The sequence below is a fragment of the Passer domesticus genome, chromosome 17, assembly GCF_036417665.1.
Source record: "Passer domesticus isolate bPasDom1 chromosome 17, bPasDom1.hap1, whole genome shotgun sequence".
In the NCBI taxonomy this organism is placed as follows: Eukaryota; Metazoa; Chordata; class Aves; order Passeriformes; family Passeridae; genus Passer; species Passer domesticus.
This window is the reverse complement of record NC_087490.1, coordinates 10,513,589-10,532,423: the sequence shown is the minus strand read 5'-3', so window position 1 is coordinate 10,532,423 and position 18,835 is coordinate 10,513,589. Positions and strand designations below refer to the sequence as shown.

At 59.4% G+C, this 18,835-nt stretch overlaps 2 protein-coding genes across 18 annotated transcripts in view; one reads left to right on the top strand and one right to left on the bottom strand.

The window, feature by feature from the left end:
* Nucleotides 1–13,409, top strand: part of CUX2 (cut like homeobox 2) — a 62,926-nt gene extending 49,517 nt beyond the window's left edge. For 8 of the 16 annotated variants that reach the window (XM_064392388.1, XM_064392383.1, XM_064392389.1 and 5 more), the window contains 17 exons: nucleotides 1,001–1,138; nucleotides 1,269–1,377; nucleotides 2,166–2,242; nucleotides 2,325–2,391; nucleotides 3,104–3,152; nucleotides 3,867–3,971; nucleotides 4,450–4,644; nucleotides 4,744–4,802; nucleotides 4,893–5,140; nucleotides 5,300–5,935; nucleotides 6,814–6,915; nucleotides 7,591–8,366; nucleotides 8,807–8,966; nucleotides 9,429–9,698; nucleotides 9,932–10,120; nucleotides 10,223–10,496; nucleotides 10,888–13,409. In XM_064392388.1, the coding sequence (XP_064248458.1) occupies nucleotides 1,001–1,138; nucleotides 1,269–1,377; nucleotides 2,166–2,242; nucleotides 2,325–2,391; nucleotides 3,104–3,152; nucleotides 3,867–3,971; nucleotides 4,450–4,644; nucleotides 4,744–4,802; nucleotides 4,893–5,140; nucleotides 5,300–5,935; nucleotides 6,814–6,915; nucleotides 7,591–8,366; nucleotides 8,807–8,966; nucleotides 9,429–9,698; nucleotides 9,932–10,120; nucleotides 10,223–10,496; nucleotides 10,888–11,542 (4,109 nt within the window). In that variant the 3' untranslated portion in view covers nucleotides 11,543–13,409. Of the gene's footprint in view, nucleotides 1–1,000; nucleotides 1,139–1,244; nucleotides 1,378–2,165; nucleotides 2,243–2,324; nucleotides 2,392–3,103; nucleotides 3,153–3,866; nucleotides 3,972–4,449; nucleotides 4,645–4,743; nucleotides 4,803–4,892; nucleotides 5,141–5,299; nucleotides 5,936–6,813; nucleotides 6,916–7,590; nucleotides 8,367–8,806; nucleotides 8,967–9,428; nucleotides 9,699–9,931; nucleotides 10,121–10,222; nucleotides 10,497–10,887 lie in introns of those variants that run through there. The other 8 variants (XM_064392392.1, XM_064392382.1, XM_064392391.1 and 5 more) reach the window with 6 other exon arrangements.
* A 1,283-nt stretch (nucleotides 13,410–14,692) lies between these two features.
* PHETA1 (PH domain containing endocytic trafficking adaptor 1) lies at nucleotides 14,693–17,603 on the bottom strand. Of its 2 annotated transcripts, none has more exons than XM_064392415.1 (2): nucleotides 16,953–17,603; nucleotides 14,693–16,451 (listed from the first exon to the last, which is right to left on the bottom strand). In XM_064392415.1, exon 2 carries the CDS (start codon nucleotides 16,438–16,440, stop codon nucleotides 15,685–15,687), a length of 756 nt encoding a protein of 251 aa, XP_064248485.1. In that variant the 5' UTR covers nucleotides 16,441–16,451; nucleotides 16,953–17,603; the 3' UTR covers nucleotides 14,693–15,684. The 2 variants fall into 2 exon arrangements, with proteins under 2 accessions (XP_064248485.1, XP_064248486.1); XM_064392416.1 differs by having other exon boundaries at nucleotides 16,965–17,603.
* Between the last annotated feature and the right edge of the window lie 1,232 nt (nucleotides 17,604–18,835).

Genomic DNA, 18,835 nt, shown 5'->3' with positions numbered 1-18,835 from the left:
AGGGTATCCCCAAAATTCCGAGAAAGGCAGGACCTGGAGTGTTCCCAAGGCTCCTGGAATGGCAGAACTCAGGGTATCCCCGTGGCTTTGGGGATGGCAGGACCTGACGTGTCCCCATGGCTCCTAGAAAGGCAGGACCTGGGGATGTCCCCATGGCTCCTGGAATGGAAGGACCTGGCGTGTCCCCATGGCTTTGGGGAAGGCAGGACTTGGGGATGTCCCCATGGCTCCTGGAATGGCAGAACTCAGGGTATCCCCACAGTTCCTAGAAAGGCAGGACCTGGAGTGTTCCCAAGGCTCCTGGAATGACAGAACTCAGGGTATCCCCATGGCACCTGGAAAGGCAGGACATGGGGGTGTCCCCATGGCTCCAGGAATGGCAGAACCCAGGATATTCCCATGGCTTGGGGGATGGCAGGACCCAGGATATCCCCAAGGCTCCTGGAATGGCAGGACCTGGTGTGTCCCCATGGCTGCTAGAAAAGCAGGATTTGGGGTGTCCCTACAGCTCCTAGAAAGGCAGGACACGGGGGTGTCCCCATGGCACCTGGAATGGAAGGACATGGTGTGACCCCATGGCTCCTGGAATGGCAGAACCCAGGATATCCCCAGAGTTCCTAGAAAGGCAGGATCTGGGGATGTCCCCATGGCACCTGGAATGGAAGGACCTGGCGTGTCCCTGCAGCTCCTGAAAAGGCAGGACCTGACGTGTCCCCATGGCTTTGGGCAAGGCAGGACCTCATGTGTCCCCATGGCTCCTGGAAAGGCAGGATCTGGGGATGTCCCCATGGCTCCTGGAATGGCAGAACCCAGGATATCCCCCTGGCTCCTGGAATGGCAGAACTCAGGATATCCCCACAGCTCCTGCAAAGACAGGACCCGGCGTGTCCCCACGGCTTTGGGAAAGGCAGGACCCGGGGTGTCCCCAGGGCACGGGGAGGTGGGACAGGGCCCGTGCAGAGCCATCCCCGCTGCTCACCGCCCGCCCCGCATCCCGCAGACCCCGCTCCTGTGCTGGAGGCTGCCCGGAGCCTGGAGGATCGGCTGCAGCAGCTCCAGCGCCTCGAGGCGGAGCCGCCGCCCCTGAAGGATCTCAGCCGGCCCTGGAAGAAGCACCCGGAGCTCGGCAGCGCCAAAGGTACCGCTGGGGAAGGGTGGCAGCGCCCTCGGAGCATCCCCGGAGCGCGGGGCGGGTCCCAGGGCCGGGAGCTGCCCCCTGGCCACCGCTGCTGTCCCCTCCGCAGCCGTGTGACTGTGTCCCCCCGCAGAGCGCAGGGAGGCGAAGCCGCCGGCAGCCGAGCCCCCGCTGCCCGGCCTCGACGGCAAAGCGGCCGGCACAGAGACCTCGCTGCCGAGAAATGAGGCAGACAAGCAAAAGTACGTGAGTGCCGGGAGTGGGGTCGTTTTGGGGCGCTGTGAGGACGCGTGGCTCTGTCCCTGCTCCTGTCCATCCCCCTTCTCCTTCCCTTTGCTGTCTGGTTGGGAGTGGCCGCACGCAACACCTCTCATACTCTCCCAGTGTGTGTCTGTCTGTCCATCCCCAGTCCCAGGTGGTTTTGGGGAAGCAGCAGGCACAGGCACAGCCGGGACAGGTCCCTGCTGTTGTCCCTGGCTCATGGCTTTGCTGGGACTCATGGGTTGAATCCAGGTCGCTGTGTGAACCTCACTAGATGACCTTTTAATTCGGAGGCTCTGGTGCCTTCATTGTTATTCCTTGACACGCTGCTGCACCGGGAAACAAATGAAGAATCTTTAAACCCTAAATTGCAGATCTCTGCGAGTAAGTTCCTGGCAAGTGCAGGCTATAAATAAAGCAGAATAACTTTCCCCTGATTGCTTCCCCCTCCTCCAGTTAATTACAGGTGGGGGTGGGCTGCCATGCCCCCCTCAGGGGGCTTTCAACCTCAGGGATCAGGGACCATTTTCAACCCAAAGTGAATTTTTTTACACTTTGGGGCAACAAACATTAAATGTGTAACCCCTTAACACTGAGGGGTAACGCAGCTTGGACGCATCCTGGTATCCACTGGTGGGTCTTTCCTGGCTTCAGTGAGTGATGGGCTAGAGGAGGGGGCTCTGAGGGGCCTCTGATTGATTTTTGGGGGGCTGTGGGGTTGGCAGGGGCGCGGTGCCCCCGGTACATCCCTGGTGCCCGTCTCTCGCAGGGGCCTGCAGGAAGCTCAGGTCACCTTGGCCGCTCGGCTGGGGGAGGCAGAGGAGAAGATCAAAGTGCTCCACGCAGGTAGTGGGGCCGGGACAGGGGCTGCTGAGCGTGGAGGGCCAAGCCCCCACCCCGCAGCTCACCCTCCTCTTCCTCTTGCCAGCGCTGAAGGCCACCCAGACGGAGCTGCTGGAGCTGCGCTGTAAATACGACGAGGAGGCGGCGTCCAAGTGAGTTCCCAGCAGGGCTGGGTTGTGCTCAGAGCTGAGCCGAGCCACTTTTGGCAGCACTGGGACATCTCCGTGGTGCTGCTTGAGGAGCTGAGATACTTCAAGCCACTGCAGGAACATCCTGAGTTGTGGTGTCATCAAAACTGTGGGAAAAACAGAAACTGTCCAGCAACATCTTTTAAGTGTTGGAGAACCAAGGCATTACTTTATTCTGGCTGAAATTATTTCATCCACACATGCCTGGGTTGTGCAGTGAAAATCATTCAATCACACCTGGTTTTGTACCAGACCTTCCATGTATTTGTACATAAAAACCCCACAGAAATTCACGTTCATTGGTCTCAAATGACACAATCCTTAGTATTCCATCTCCTATTGGTTAGTAACCCCTTCACCTTCGATGCAAATTGCATCCTCATCCTTGGGTTCTCTTATTGATCTTTGCCCAGACCAGGTGTCTCCCACCCACCAGGGGGGAAATGTTTGTTAATGTTCCCTTATCTCCTGGTTATCTCCTGGAGTCTTTTGAGGAGAAACTTCAATTTCCCTCCCACCTGGGCTAAGGCGAACAAGCCCCTGACTAAAGTTACAAAAAAAAAGTTGAAAGTTGTATAATTTCCAACAGTAGGGTCCTTGTCCCTCAGCCTTAACCTGTGTTTGGGGCTGTGTCTGTGCCCCCACACCCACTGACTCCTCTTGTTTTCTGTCTCAGGGCAGATGAAGTGGCCATGATCATGACCAACCTCGAAAAAGCCAACCAGGTGAGCCAGGAGCTGACTTTGCAGGAGCTGGTGGGTTTGGCCCTGCAGAGCCTGGGGTGCTGCACACACCCTGAGCATCTGTGTGACCTGGATGTCTGTCCCCAAAACTGACAAGGGGTTGACAGGCACCAGTGTTGGGAATCCCTACAAAGCAGAGCTCAGGTTTCCTCCCCCTGGTGGGACCTCCTGCCCCATGTGTGGGGTCAAGGGTGTGTTTGGCTTTCTGTCAGGCTCCATTTGGCTGCTGGAGCTGGCACTTGTCACCCCCAGCCTCTCACGGGTGTTTTAGGGCACAACCCACACTGTTAGATTCCGTTGTAATCTCTCTTGGTCCTGCCCACTCCTCTTGATTAGTTTTATTTTATTCTGAAAATGTAGGTACAGATAAATGCATGTGGTTAATAAAAGAGGTCTAAAGAACAATTTGTGTAAATAAAGCCATCCTTTTGGGTGGAAAAAAAATGGTGTCCTGGAGATGGTCTGCAGCCAGTGCCCAAGGACTGGGATCCGGAACTGTGTTAGGACATGGGGACCTTAAATACCTGGGGGGAGCTTAAATATCTGGGGGGAGCTTAAATATCTGGGCTGGGCTTATGATGCTGGAGGTGGGAGTGGGGTGCTCAGGAGAGGCACAGACTGGGGCAGATCCTGGGCCCTGTGTGGGGTGGGGTGAGCCTCAGTTCCTGGCGTGATTCCTGTTCTGTTCTCCTGCAGCGGGCGGAGGCGGCGCAGAGGGAAGTGGAGAGTTTGAGGGAGCAGCTGGCGGCTGTCAACAGCTCCCTGCGCCTGGCCTGCTGCTCCCCGACGGGCACCACGGGGGTGAGGGCATCCTCGGGGCCAGGAGCACCCCTCAGGAGCAGGGACAGCCCTGGGGCCAAGGATAGCCCTGGGCCAGCAGCACCCCCCTGCAGCTGGCAGCATCTGTCACAGCCAGGAGCATCCCATTGCCCTTGGGAGAACCCTGCTGATGCAGGAGCACCTTTTTGTGTTTGGGAGCACCCACCATGCTGGGGAGCAAGCCCAAAATGCCTGAGGAGTGTTTTCACCCTGAGGTGGTGGCACTGGTTGTGCCCTTCAGAGTCCCACGGAGAAGGGGACATGCACCCCCCACAGCACTGAAATGTGCCTGGGAGACCTTTAAGGGCACAAGGAAGGTCTGTCCCTCCCCAGGGCTCTGTCACCAGTGTCCCCAATGCACTGGGCTGAGCCTTGCTTCCTATGGGGACACGTCCAATGGGGAGGGTGGCCCTTGTCCCCACCCTGGGTGGCCGGGAGCTGACAGTGTCCCCTCTCCCAGCAGGACAAAGTGAACTATTCCATGTGCTCAGGGTCGAGGTTGGAGGCAGCTCTGGCTGCCAAGGACCGGGAGATCCTGCGGCTCCTGAAGGACGTGCAGCACCTCCAGAGCTCGCTGCAGGAGCTGGAGGAGTCCTCTGCCACCCAGATCGCCGAGCTGGAGGGGCAGCTGGCCGCCAAGAACGAGGCCATCGAGGTGCGCCCGCGGGGCTTGGGGCGTGCCGGGGGTGGGGGACACGGGTCCTGCGTGGCCACCAGGAGCCGGCTGCAAGGAGTCCCCTCCTCTGCTCCACAGAAGCTGGAGGAGAAGCTGCAGGCACAGGCAGACTACGAGGAGATCAAAACCGAGCTGAGGTATGGCATGACGGGCACCAAGCCTTGCCGGTGTCCTGGCACCCGCAGCCGTGACACGGCCACCACGTCACCCCCTTGTCTCCCTCCCAGCATCCTGAAGGCGATGAAGGTGGCCTCTGCCGGCTGCAGCCTGCCCCAGGCAAGTGCCGTGGCGCGTCCCGGGGCGCTGGCCGGGCTGTGCCAGCCCTGCCGGCGCTGCCTCCGCCGCCTGTCCCCATCTCGGCTTGGCTCCTTGCAGAGCATCTCCAAGGCGGAGGAGGCCCTGCTGCTGGGGAAGGAGGCTTTCTACCCCTCCCAGAAGTACCTGCTGGAGAAGCCCAGCCTGCTGGCCAGCACTGGTAGGGAGCCTAGATTCTGTGGCATCCCGCTGGGAATATCCGTGGGGATGTGGGTGGCCTGGCTGTGGTGGGGTGGGGTGTCACCCTGGGGAAACTGAGGCAGGAGCTGTTTGGCCGCAGGGACTCTAGTGTGTCTCCCTCTCTCTCCTTCATCTCTAGAGGAGGATCACTCCGAAGACGAGTCGGGGAAGGATGCGCTGGGCATGGAGCAGCCGTACCCATCACCCCACCACGCCCCGGCCGATGACCCTGCGTCCCCCACTCCCCTCCCACCTCTGCCTGGCCCCGGCATGGCCCCTGACGGTCCCCGGACTTTCTCCCTGTCCCCCTTCCCGGGGGGCGAGCGGCTTCCAGGGGACCCCAAGGCCCCCCACGTCCCGCTGGCCAGCTACAAGAGCGAGAGCAGCAGCGGGGCACCGCCCTTCCCCTCCTCCCTCTTCGGGGCCAAAAGCAGCACCGTGCACCCTGTCCCCGTGCCGGCCACCAGTGCCACCAGCCCTCCCGGCGAGCCCTCCGAGGGCAGCGCCGGCAGCTCTGCCGAGGAGGAGCAGCTGGACACGGCCGAAATCGCCTTCCAGGTGAAGGAGCAGCTGCTGAAGCACAACATCGGGCAGAGGGTCTTCGGGCACTACGTGCTGGGGCTGTCGCAGGGCTCCGTCAGCGAGATCCTGGCGCGGCCCAAGCCCTGGCACAAGCTGACGGTGAAGGGCAAGGAGCCGTTCATCAAGATGAAGCAGTTCCTCTCCGACGAGCAGAACGTGCTGGCCCTGAGGACTATCCAGGTGCGCCAGAGAGGTGAGTGGTTGGGGTGGCCCTCACCAACGGGTCCTGTCCCCTCCCAGTGCACCCCAATTCACCCTGGCAGCACCCTGGGGTGCCCCATGCCATGCTCACCAGACCCTAATGTGCTGGGGTGCTGGTCCCACCAGTGGCACCCCGGGATTTTCCCTGCTGGGATGGAGCTGGCTGCTGGCTGGGATGGGCCCTGGCAAACGGCAGCAATTAACAACAACCCATGGCTGTGGAAGCTGCATCCCTGGACGTGCTTTACTCATTTATTCTGACAAGTGCCATTTAATTATTCATTAGGCTGTTCCGTGCCGTATGAATCAATGTGCTCCGGAATATTTCATTAAAATAATGAAGTTTTAGTGCTGCGGAAGCTTGGCGCGGCGCTGGCACAGCCGTGGAATGGTGACTCCCATCTCTGGGGACAGTGGCTGCTGGCCACATCTCAGCAGTGGCAGCTGGTCACTCGAGTCCCCGTGGTGGCACCAGGACTGGACAATGCACACCCATGGTCCATGCACCTGCTGGTTTCATCCTGGAGGGCTCTGATTTATCCCCTGGATCTGATCCATCATTAACACTTCTCTTGCACAGCCAGGAGGGCGCAGTGCCAGGGATGGGGACATGGTCCTTGTGTTCATTTCTCTCCTCCTGGTGGGGAGAGGGTGCCCTTTGTTTGGATGGTGGGAGATGCTGTGCCAGAGGCAGGAGCTGGCCAGGGCTCCCTGTGCTCCGGTAGCGACTAATCAGGAGTGACATTTGTCTTCAAACCAGCATCCCTAAAAATAACCGAACAAGAGGAGCAGTAAATACTTCCTGACATACAAGTGGAGCTTGTAAAACCAGCGCTGGTGACAAAGCTGTTATCCTGCCTCTTTGATCAGGTAGCATCACGCCACGGATCAGGACGCCAGAGACCGGCTCCGACGACGCCATCAAAAGCATCCTGGAGCAGGCAAAAAAGGAGATTGAGTCGCAGAAGGGAGGTAGGTGCAGCCATGGGGGTGGCTCCAGGGGTGGCCAAGTCCCTGCTCTGCGCTGTGGCAGCAGCACCCAAAGGGGTGCCAGTGGCTGGGTGCTCTGTGGCTGTGGGTTCCACCCCAAAAATTGGCTTTTTTGGGGGTGTTTCACCCATCAACATCCATGGAGAATTTTAGGGCATGTTGGAAGGAAATACCGTGTGGGATGGAAGAGTCCCTGTGCAGCAGAGTTCAGGTCTGGGCTTTCAGAAACTTTGGATGCACTCTTTTCCTCCCCTCTGCCCCAAACCAGATGATTAAATGAGTATTCAGAATCCATCTGGCACGAGGAATCATTAAAGCAGCTGCTCTCACAGTCAATTACAAGAAATGAAACACATTAAAACAGGTAGTCTGCTGAGAAAGCAGAATCACGGAGAATTAAATTAGACGGGAACGGTGGAAAAACAGGCAGGGAAAACAAACATGTTTGTCTATCGCATTGTTGGTAATGGGATTTATTTCACAATCATCAAAAAAGAAGTTGGCTTTGAGTTGGGCTGTTGAAGCTTTTGCTTTGTGGATGCTGCTGCTCCGAACCCAGTCGGGATAAACTGCTTTTGTCCCACACTTCGAGCCGTGGCCACACAGCAAACAACGTGTGCTGCTCCTCGGGGCTGCCCTCACCCCTTTTTTCTGCAGGGGAGCCCAAAACGCCGTCGGCATCGCAGGCAGTGGCCAACGGGGCGGGTGGCAGCAGCTCAGAGGACGCCATCAAGAGCATCCTGGAGCAGGCGCGGCGGGAGATGCAGGCGCAGCAGCAGGCGCTGCTGGACATGGAGTCGGGGGCCAGCGGGCGCGGCGGGGACGCGGCGCCCACCGAGCGCTCCACGCTGGCCACCGTCAGCCAGAACATCGCCCCCGCCTACGTCAAGCAGGAGGAGGGCAGCGGGGGCAGCCCTGGCCCGCCACAGACGCCCCTGGCCGTGCTCTCCCCCGCCGCCTTTGTGCAGAGCATCATCCGGAAGGTGAAGTCGGAGATCGGCGACGCCGGCTCCTACTTCGACCAGCACTGGGCGTCGGAGCGGAGCCTGCTCAGCCGGCCCTACACCTCCGTGTCGCCTTCGCTCTCCTCCTCCTCCTCGAGCTACTCCAGCATGGCCAACGGCCGGGGCTGGCCGCGGGGTGAGCCTGGTGAGGGTGGCACCAACGAGGACGAGCTGCAGGCAGGGGATGAGGAGCCCCAGCGGCTGTCGGAGATGAAGGCGGAGGGAGCCGGCGCGGAGCCGGCGGCTGGTGGGCGTCTGTCCTACTACCCCACGTACGTGCCACGGACCCTGAAGCCAACGGTGCCACCGCTGACGCCGGAGCAGTATGAGATGTACATGTACAGGGAGGTGGACACGCTGGAGCTGACCCGGCAGGTCAAGGAGAAGTTGGCCAAGAATGGCATCTGCCAGAGGATCTTCGGAGAGAAGGTACCAGCCTGGAGAAGAGGGGGCTGGTGTCCCCTCTGCTCCATGACCTGGGGCTCATTGATGGCCTTCACCAGCTCCTTCCAGAATCTTTATTTTCCCTGGTTTGTTTCCCCTTGGAGGACTCAGTCCTCAGGATCTGATCCAACCCTAGTCTCCTAGTGGCCACCACTAATTGGTTGGTGGCACTTCCCGCCAAGAATACCCAGTCCCCTAAACAGAGCCCTTTGGGGACCAGCCTCCCACACCACTGGGTATCCCGGGGGACCCACCAACAGCACCCATGGCAGGGGACAGAGGGTCCAGACATGCTGTGGGGCAGCGGGTGGCAGTGGGTGGCATCCTGCTCCCCTTCCCCTGACAGGGGAGTGGAGGGCAGGCAGCTTCCCAGCACTGGGGGAGTGCACCCCGCCTTCAGCGGGTGACGCCTGCATGGTGCCCAGGTGCTGGGACTGTCCCAGGGCAGTGTGAGTGACATGCTGTCGCGGCCCAAACCGTGGAGCAAGCTGACGCAGAAGGGTCGGGAGCCCTTCATCCGCATGCAGCTCTGGCTGACAGACCAGCTGGGCCAGGGGATCAGCCAGCAGCCCACACCCTCCCAGGGTAAGTGACAACACTGTCCCCGTGGTCCCCATGTGCCATCAGTGTCCCCACCACTTCTGTGTCCATCCCCTGCATCCCAGTGAGTTTGTCCTGCTCCCACCCCAGCACTGGGAAGAGCTGTCCCAGCCCACTCCAATACCAACATCCAGATCCTGGGAAGCCCCTTTCATCCCCAACTCCCTTCATTTAAAACAAAAATAAAAGGAAAGCCACATCAAAAATCTTGGGCTTTGTGCCTGACATAAAGCAGTAACTGGATTTTTTGTGTTATATTGGTGGCATTTTCTCTCTTTAATTATTCCACCATCACCACCTGCCATTTTGTAGCCACTGGAGAAACTTGGCTGGTATCCCTCTTCTCTAGAGGGCAAAGCCACAGGCATCCCCCAAATGCCCTTGCTGCTCCTGCTGGGTCCCTGCACTGTCCCCTCCCGCTGACCCCTCTGCCCTGGTGTCACACAGCCAGCCCGGCGGAGCCCCAGCCGTCCCCCTCGCCGCCCCCCAGCCCCACTGAGCACGAGAAGGGCTGCCAGGAGCCCCTCACCCTGGCCTTGGAGAGCAGCAAGGAGAACCAGCAGCCCGAGAGCCGCTCGACGCCTCTGCTGGGTGGGAAGGCGTATCCCAACAGCCAGGGCCCCATGGGCATCCAGGAGATCGTCGCCATGTCCCCCGAGCTGGACACCTACTCCATCACCAAGAAGGTCAAGGAGGTCTTGACAGACAACAATTTAGGTGCGGACCCTCTCTCTGCCCAAGTTTTTGGGAGCTGCTGGTGAGACTGCATGGATCCAGCACCCCAGTTCCTGTAGATGCAACCCCCCCTTCCCAGACATTCTTCTGTGGGTGCTCATGGGAATTCCAGGGGGATGCTGGCTGGGAAATGGGGTGCACCTGCTCTGCAGGGGGGCTGCAGCGCCCGTCCCGCTGCTCTGCCCCGCTAACCACCTCTGCTTCTCCTCCGCCAGGCCAGCGGCTGTTTGGGGAGAGCATCCTGGGCCTGACGCAGGGCTCGGTGTCCGATCTCCTCTCCAGGCCCAAGCCGTGGCACAAGCTGAGCCTGAAGGGGAGGGAGCCCTTCGTCCGCATGCAGCTCTGGCTCAACGACCCCCACAACGTGGAGAAGCTGCGCGACATGAAGAAGCTGGAGAAGAAGGGTGAGGGACGGGGTGACACGGCCCCGCTGGGTGAGGGGTACTGGCCAAGGGGGGGTCCTGGGCTGGGGGTGAGCCGTGCCAGCTGGGTGTCCTTTCCTGCAGCCTACCTGAAGCGCCGGTACGGGCTGATGAGCGCTGGCTCGGACAGCGAGTCCCCCGGCGCCCGCTCCGAGTGCGCCAGCCCCAGCGCGCCGCCGCAGGACCTCAGCCTGCTCCAGATCAAGAAGCCGCGGGTGGTGTTGGCGCCAGAGGAGAAGGAAGCCCTAAAGAAAGCCTACCAGCTGGAGCCATATCCCTCCCAGCAGACCATCGAGCTGCTCTCCTTCCAGCTCAACCTCAAGACCAACACCGTCATCAACTGGTTCCACAACTACAGGTACGGGCACTCACGGGCTTTGGGGGTGCTGTGCCACAAAAGGGGTGTCACTGTTCCCCTTCCAGCCTTTCCCATCACTCTTCCCTAGAAGGGTGGTGCAGACCCACTGGAGGTCCCCAGGTTGGGTGGTGTTGGCTACCTGACCAAGCCATGTTGAGCATGTAAAGTGGTTTCCATGCTCACGTCCACCTGCTCACCCCAGAGCAGGGTGTCTGAGAAGGGGGACAGCCTTATGGAGGCTGCTGGAGCACAGGATCCATCCCCACAGCAGCCCAGCCCTGGGGAGCAGCACAGCTTTCATCCCTAGGTGATATTGCAGTGGACAATTTGCCTGCTGGCTGGAGACATGGCATGGTGGTTGTTGCCACCTCTCCGTGGTTGTGTCCCGCAGGTCACGCATGCGCCGAGAGATGCTGGTGGAGGGCACGCAGGACAATGACACGGACCCGGAGCAGAGTGGCGGGACGGCCATCCCCGGGCGCCGGGCCCCCCACAGCCCCGATTCGGACACCGAGGATCACAAACCCGTGTTCGTGGGGGGCGAGCCCCCCTGCGCCGCCGTGCCCGTGAAGGTGAAGGAGGAGCAGGGGGATCCGGGCGGCTGGAGCCGCCGGCGGGACTCACGCAGCCCGGCCGGAGCGGCCGAAGGGACCGGACCTCCCCAGGAGGAGCGGGGGGCAGCCCCCCACGCCGCCGCCCCCAGCCTCCCGCGGCGGGGAGGCCGCGCCGGTGCCACCGCTGGGGGACCTCCGCCGCCGCCACCGCCGCATCCCGACAGCTCCCAGTCCTCGGCGGGGTCGTCCCGTTGCAGCTTGGTGGTGTCCCCAACATCGCCCTCGGCGGCTTCCTCGCCCGGCCTCACCGGCTCGGCCTCGCCAGGACCATCCTCTGCCGGGCCGGTCTCGCCCGCGCTGCCACCGGCTCCCGGCCCCCGGCTCAGCACCAGCGTGCAGCGGCGCCACGAGAAGATGGCCAACCTCAACAACATCATCCACCGCCTGGAGCGGGCTGCCAACCGCGAGGAGGCCCTCGAGTGGGAGTTCTGAGCCCCCCGACACCCTAAATATATATATACACCCCCACACATATATATATATTTTGATAAATGCAGTGTGCACCGAGAGGTGACGAGTGGCCGGCGCCACGGAAGAGGAGCGCCCATGGAAAAGAGGGGACCCCCCCTCTATGAATCCGCCCCACCCCTCTGGCTTTGTTTTAAATGTGAAAAACTGGGAACAATTTTAGAAAAGAAAAACAAAAAAACAAAAAATATTTATAGACCTCTTTTAGATATTTTAATAAAAGGATACTTTGGAATTTATTAACAGCTTAAGCTGCTTTGATATTAAAGATAGCTATAAAATCAAGATGATGTAGCAGTCGTGTCATTAAATGTACACTGAAGTCTTGTAGTTTGCCACTGGATGAGATTAAAAACAAATAAACAAACAAAAAAAAAAGAAAACCAACCCACAGAAAAGACTTTTTGAGCAAAGCCATCAAGAAGCACTATGAGACTGACCAAATTTAAGAAACTTTTGCAGTTTCCACCCCTGTCTGTAAGACACTGCATCGCTTCTGCCCCAGCCAGAGACTGCATCCTAGTCCCTGAAGACTCTAAAGCCCCCATGCCATCGAGTATGTATTTAGTTCTGGTGGTTTATGTTTTTGGAAGCCTTTGTAACACAGAATGTCCCGTGCGGTTGTATATGTTGTAGAAATGTCTGCAATAGCCTTCTGGAACAAGATGTAGCATGGTCCCAACGCCGTCCCTCGCGCTTCCTCCGGCCGGTGGCAGCTCCCATCCGGCGTGGTGAGGCTCGTGCCAGCTCCCAGAGGAGAGAAAATGAGGCAAAAGCAAAGAAAGCAACCTGAGTGAGCTTGGGATTTTGGGAGTGGGATGGGAAAATGTCCCTGGGTGTGATGCTTGAGGATGGTGCCAGCTCGCTGGGGATGGATGTCATGGCATCCTGGTTCCCTGTCCATTCAGGAAAGAGAAAGGTGGAGCCTCTGAGCTTTGGCCCTGGAGCAGCAGTGCTTGAGGTGAGCACCCAAAAATTGTGAGCCACCCACTCCAGGCTGAGCCCTGCTCAGGGCTGCTCCAGCATCACAGCCCAGAACTTTTTTGGGGAGATCACCAGGGCAGGAAGAGCGTCCCCTCCCCTCAGCCGTGTCCCAGGTAGCGGATGTCAGTGATGCCAGGATGAGCTCTGGGATGTCACATCAGGCTCCTGCCTAAACTGGGCAAGCTCGACCCTGAGCTGGGCAAAACATCACTGATCCTTGGCTTTCCAGGGCTGATCCTGGGCAGACAGAGGAGCTCAGTGGTGGCACCATCCCGGTGTGCTCCCTGTCACCTCCCTGACCCCACCACCTCCAGCCGGCCTCTGCTAACAAAATGCCTTTAAACAATGTGGAGTGTCCCACTCTGGGCTGCTCTGCCCTGTCCCCTGCCCACATGGCATCACCCACCAAGGCCCTGCCAGGCTCCCAGGTGAGGCATTGACTGATTTTCCACTGCAGATGTTTTTATCAGAATAGAAGGTATTTTTGTACTCGGGTATTTTTGTACTCGGGTGGACGAGCAATGCTGGGTGAGGGCACAGCTCTCCTTGCCCGCCTCTCCTGCCCACGGCTGCTCTGCCACCGTGCTGTGGAAGGTGGAGGTGTGACCACTGACTGCCTTCTCCTTTGTGTGCTAGAGGGAGCTTTAGTGGGATTTGAGGACGCACTTAGGATAGTCCTGAGCACGGCAATCCTGTTGTATGAAAGCCAGCGGGACACACCGGTCACGTTTTTGTTAGGCTCATGTTCTGTACTTCAAAAGTTTCTATGAGATCGATGAACTTTGTTTAACAATTTTGGAAGGAACAAGTTCTGTAAAGAGCCACTAAATACAGAAGTTGGATACGACTCTGGCCTTGGGGTGTGTTTTGTCTGGAGGTGATGGAATGGGAACCCCTTTCACACTTGCCCAGTGTGAAGTCACAGAAGTCACAGAAGTCACAGCTTTGCTTTGGGATCGTGGTAAGAGCTCTCATTATCCCAGTGGCTGGGGGATAAAAAAAAAGGTGTTAAATGGGATTAGTCCAGCTCAGGGTGTGATCCTGCCCCATGAAATTCCTGTGCTCATCCCTGCTGCAGGTTTGCTCCTGCCCCTGGGGTAGCTCAGCATCCTCCAGCATGAGTTTCAGCTTGGTTTATCATAAAATCATCATTTCCTGGGATGGTTTGGGTTAGAAGAGACCTTAAGGATCATCTTACTCCAACCCCCTGCCACGGGCAGGGACACCTTCCACTTGACCAGGCTGCCAAAGCCCTGTCCAGCCTGGCACTGCCGATGGCACCGTGCCCCAGCACAATTCTTGTTCAGAGCCAACCATCACTGGGCAAGTCAGCAGCTTCTGACACGAGGCAGGGCTCTTTGTGTCTGATGAATTAATAAATCCATATGTTGCATATCTGTTTGAGCTTGTTTGTCAGCGAACATGTTGAGAAGGACTTATCTTTGATGGATATCTGAACGTCTGGAGAAGCTGTGCCAGCTGCCATGGAGGCTGGAATCTTCCCCCTGTGGTGAAGGATGGAGCCACGAGAACCATCTGGGTGCTCTGGGTGCAGCTGCACCCCGGCTGCCCTTGGCACTGCTCCAAATGCCAAATTCCATAGGGGGATGCCTGCCTGGCCAGGAGCAGGCTCCACGCTCTGCAGGGCTCTTGGTGAGCAGGTGACCCTGGCTGGCTTTGTGCCTCAGTTTCCCCCAGAAGTGATGGCCCAACCTCTGCCAGATCTCGTGTTGAAGGGAAGATGGAGACATTCATGCAGGTGGGATGTGTGGGCAGGGACATGGGGACGTGCTGGCCACTTTCACATGGGCAGAGTCCTTGGTCCCTGTGTAGCATCAACAAGGGGACAGATATTTTGTCCTGGTTAAGAGATGCCCTGACATGGGACCACCCTGGCACTGGGTGTCCCGATGTTCCCAGGGTGATCCATCCCATCTCACCCCATCCCTGCAGGCAGATATGGGGCTCCAGGACACTGCAAGACCCTGGCATTGGCTATGTCCCCTTCAGGTGACACAGTCCCTGAGGAGCCCCACACACATGGTGGGCACAGAAGGACTAAAAGAAAGCATTAATTCCCACCTGGATCCCCCTCCCCAGGGGCTTAGAGGCACAAACAAGGACCGTGGATGGGAGGGAACAACTTTTATTGTAGAAAAATCTGTCCCAAGGGAGCAAAGGGAGCTGAAGCCACCCAGCCCTAAGCCAGGGCACCCTGACTGCTCCCCCTTGCTCCAGGGTGGTTCACCCCACCTCTGGGCCAGCAGCTTGAGTTTCTGATGTGGAAATAAGATAGAAACACAGGCATGAGACACCAGCTTTGCTCTGGTTTGGCACATGAATCACTCCTCACGCTCTGCTGCTGACACACACGTTCCCATTCGCCACCACGAGCGATGCTTCCCCTTATTGAGCTGGCACGGGGATGATGTGCTGTCCCAAAATATCCACAGCAAAGCAGTGCCTGAAGCTGCTGAATTCCCCCAGGGTCTGACCCCCCCCATATTTGGCTGCAAGCAGCAATTGCTCCCTGTGAATGCCCGGGGCTGGGTGTCACCAGCTCCCCTGAGCGTGCGGAGCTGCTGCTGCCATTAAGGAAGGGCTGCACTCACTGATATTTTCATTTCAAACCACATCCTGCTGGAGCAGAGGGATCTGGCAGAGCTCAGCCGACCTCAGCCTTGTGCTGGGCCAGGAGGGGAAGTTGGTAGCAGGCTCTCCATTGTGGAACCCACACGGGTGAGATCCCACCACAATCCTCCTCCAGAAGTTGTCAAGGCATGATCCCACTGCAAGAGCACCAAGAGGCCCCAGCAGAGCCAGAGCAGCAGTCGATTTCCAGGAGGCCTCAGTCCATGAGTGGTTTGTAGTTCGCTTGTGCTGAGTGGAGCACCCCAAACCCACATGGGGGCATGGCTGGAGGGCACCCCTGCGGTGCCCATTTCACCACCACAGAGCAGCACGGGTGTCCCTTGATGCCCAGCCCTCACTGGCACCACCAGCAGGTGTCCATCACCACCACAGCCAGGTCTGCACACCCCGGGGTGAGGAGGGGACAGGGCCAGCACCGAGGATGGCCACCTGCTCCAGCTCCTGGCAGGTTCCCAGCGCTCAACCACCGCTCAGGGCTGAGGGCCACGCCGCTTCTGCTGCCAGTCCTGCCGCAGCCGGGCCACCTCCCGGCTGTACTGCTCGTGCAGCCGGCAGAAGGCGGACGGGCTCTCTGCCCTGGCCCTCGCCGCCTCTCCGTTCACCACCCGCCTGCGCGGCGGCAGCGGCGGCGGCCGCGGGCTCCCCTCCTCATCGTGCCCACCGCAGCCAGAGGCATCGGGTGGCCGGTCCTCCCCCAGCACGTTGTTCCACACGGCGCAGCCGTTCTCCTTGGCGGGCAGAGCCGGCAGCCGCTCCCGGGACTGCTCCAGCCCCGGCGGCTTCCATGAGCTGGCAGCATCCTGGGAGCCCCCACCTCCTCCAGGCAGCCCCCGGCTCATCTCCTGCAGCTGCTTCTCCAGCTCCCGCACCACCAGCCGCATGTAGTCAAAGCTGGCTCGGGACAGCGACTTCACCCAGGACTCCATGGACGCCTGGCTCTCCGCCGCCAGCACGTAGGTGCGGGACTTGCTGCCGCCAAAGCGGATGGCGAAGGCGAAGTTCTCGGCTGAATCGCAGAGCTCCACATTGCAGCCCTCCAGCACGATGACGCCCACGGGCTCCCGGCTGTCGCGCTCCTCGAAGTAGAAGAGCATGTTGCCCTTGAGCACGAACCAGCGGCGGTGGTAGGCCGTGTGCCGCTCGCCGCGCTTGTAGAGGAAGCCGGAGTTGTCGGCCGGGGAGTCGCAGGTGGCGTAGAAGGCCAAGCTCCTCTCGTTCAGCTTCATGGCTCCGCGCCCTGCGGGGACAGAGGGGGCTCAGCGCTGCGCCTTAATTGCACGGAAACGAACCATCGCCTTTTTGTTCTTGCTGGCAGCAGCCCTGGCGCCCAGGAAATGGAGCTGCTGAATAAACAACACCGGGATACTTGGGATAAGCCCGCTCCCAGACCAGGTGCTGAGGCCGGCGGATGCCGGGTGGGCTCTGGCTCCCCAGGGCTCGCTGGGGACGAGGTTCACCCCCCCACCACCACCCCAGCGGAGTGTTTTCCCACGGAGGAGCCCCAGGCAGGGCCTGTCCCGGTGCCCCACGTCACCTGCACAGGTGACCTTCCCGCCGGCGCCGTGTTTTCCGTGTCGCGCCGCTCCTCCCCGCGGTGGCAGGGAGGGTTCGGCCGGCGCCGTGGATCTGGCTGCCGCTCCAGAGCGCCGTGGCCATGAACCCCGTCACCAGGGCAAGGCCACCGCTCCTCTTATCCCCTAATCGCTGGCGGCCTCGCCGTGCCAGACTTTGCACTCACCTGGACTCTTACCTCCGGTCTGCGGCGGCCACCAGCATCAACGACACGCGCGCGGCCGTGGTGGCCGTGAGAGCGCTGGATGCGGGGTCGGACGGTGCGAGGGGGCTTTGGGGCACGGCTCGCTCACGGTCACCTTTGTCCTCGGCTCCCACCGCCCCGGCCCGCCCGGCCCCGCGGGCGGAGCGCTGCTCCCGCCCGCCTCCGCCACCGCCCATCCCCGCGGCCGCCAGCGGGAGGGAGGAGCTGGGAAAGCGCTCCGGAGCTCGGCCCCGGGGCAGGGAGCTCCTGGCTCGGCCCAAAATCCCGGCAGGACACGGCTCCGGGCACCGGGAGTGAGGGCCAGGCAGAGCGGGGAGAGCGAGGGGCACGCACTGGAGGGTGCGGGGATATGCACATGCCGGGGTGAATGTATGGATTTACTCAGGGATGTGCACGTGTGTGGGAAACGCAGGAGTTCAGTCCTGAAGGTGGCTGCACAACGTGGAATTTTTGAGCACGTTTTGGAGGGAAAAAATTGGGATTCTGGCAGGGAACGGGCAGAGGTTGGTGGATGAGGTGGGCGACACAAGCCCCGCAAGGAGGGGTGGTGGCAGGACGTGGACTGGTCCTGTGTGGGTGGGGGATGCTGCAGGGGACCAGGCTGCAAGTCCTGGCTGCTCTCCCAACCTTCCAGCCATATCCTGGGGCCACAGACAAGTGTGGGGTGGTCTCAGTGCAGAGGGACACAAGAAGCTGAGTGGGGACAAGCCTCAGCCTGACTTCTGCTCTTGGGTGGCCTTCCAGGCTCACAGGACCACCTTGGCAGTGTTGCTGTCCTCACCTTGTCCCAGTAAATACCAGCATCAAGGATTTGCTCTCCTTATCACTGTCCCTTTCCTCCAGTTTCTTCATCCCCCTGCTCCGCTCCACAGCCATGTGTGCATTTTGGTAATCAAGGAATTTTACAGGTCCCCATCCCAGAATGCCTGCTGTCCCTGACCTCTGCCACAGGTTGTGGTTCACTCCCCACCCACGGATGCCCTCATTCCCCTGCACAACTGCTCAGGACTTTATCATTTTCTGCTTGTGTCAGAGGTTTTCAGTTCGCCGAGGGTTTTCCTTGTCACCTGCAGACTTTCACTTTCAGGCTATAAAAAGGAATTCAAACCAGTACTAAAACCATCTGGGCTTTATCTTCCCTCCTGAGCAGAGCAGCTCTGTTCAAGGTCGCTGGTGGGAAGTCTCAGGGCTCTGCAGCACTTATCTCCCTGCCTAGCTCAGAGATGCCTTTTCACACGGCAAGATTAGAATGGGAAGGGCTGTGGGGAGAAGCAATATCTTTATTAGAGCAGCTCAGCTAATTGGAAAAAGGCAGCAGCGCTCCCAACTCTGCTTTCCTTTCCTGGGACTCCAAAGCCACGTTTTCATCGTGCAGAGGTTGTTCCTCCTCCACAGCTGCTCTGGAAAATCTTCCCAATTCCTCAAAAACACGGAAAAAATTCCCCTGTGGATTTTTTCTTCCCATTGGGTCTCTCTTGGGACAGTCACATGTGGCTGCACCAGCTGCAGGACTTCCCTTTCTGAGCAGCTCCATATTTTCCCTGTTGTCCCCCAGCATCCCCCCAGCAAGGAGCCCAGACCCCATTCCTCAGTTTCCCCTCAAATGTGATGGGAAAAATGGAAAAATGAACTCCTGTGTAGAACTTGCCCGACAGCAGAGGAAAAGGGAAAAGAAAAGGGTCTGAAAGGAGGTGAGGGGGTGCCAGGAGCATTTCTGGACGTGGGATGCCCCTGGCCCCTGCTTCCAGCTGCTCCCATGACCGGTGACTTGCTGTGATTACACAGCGGCGGGTGCTGTGGGCTCAGCCAGGGCAGCGGGAGCTCTGAGTCACCCTAGTGCCGGG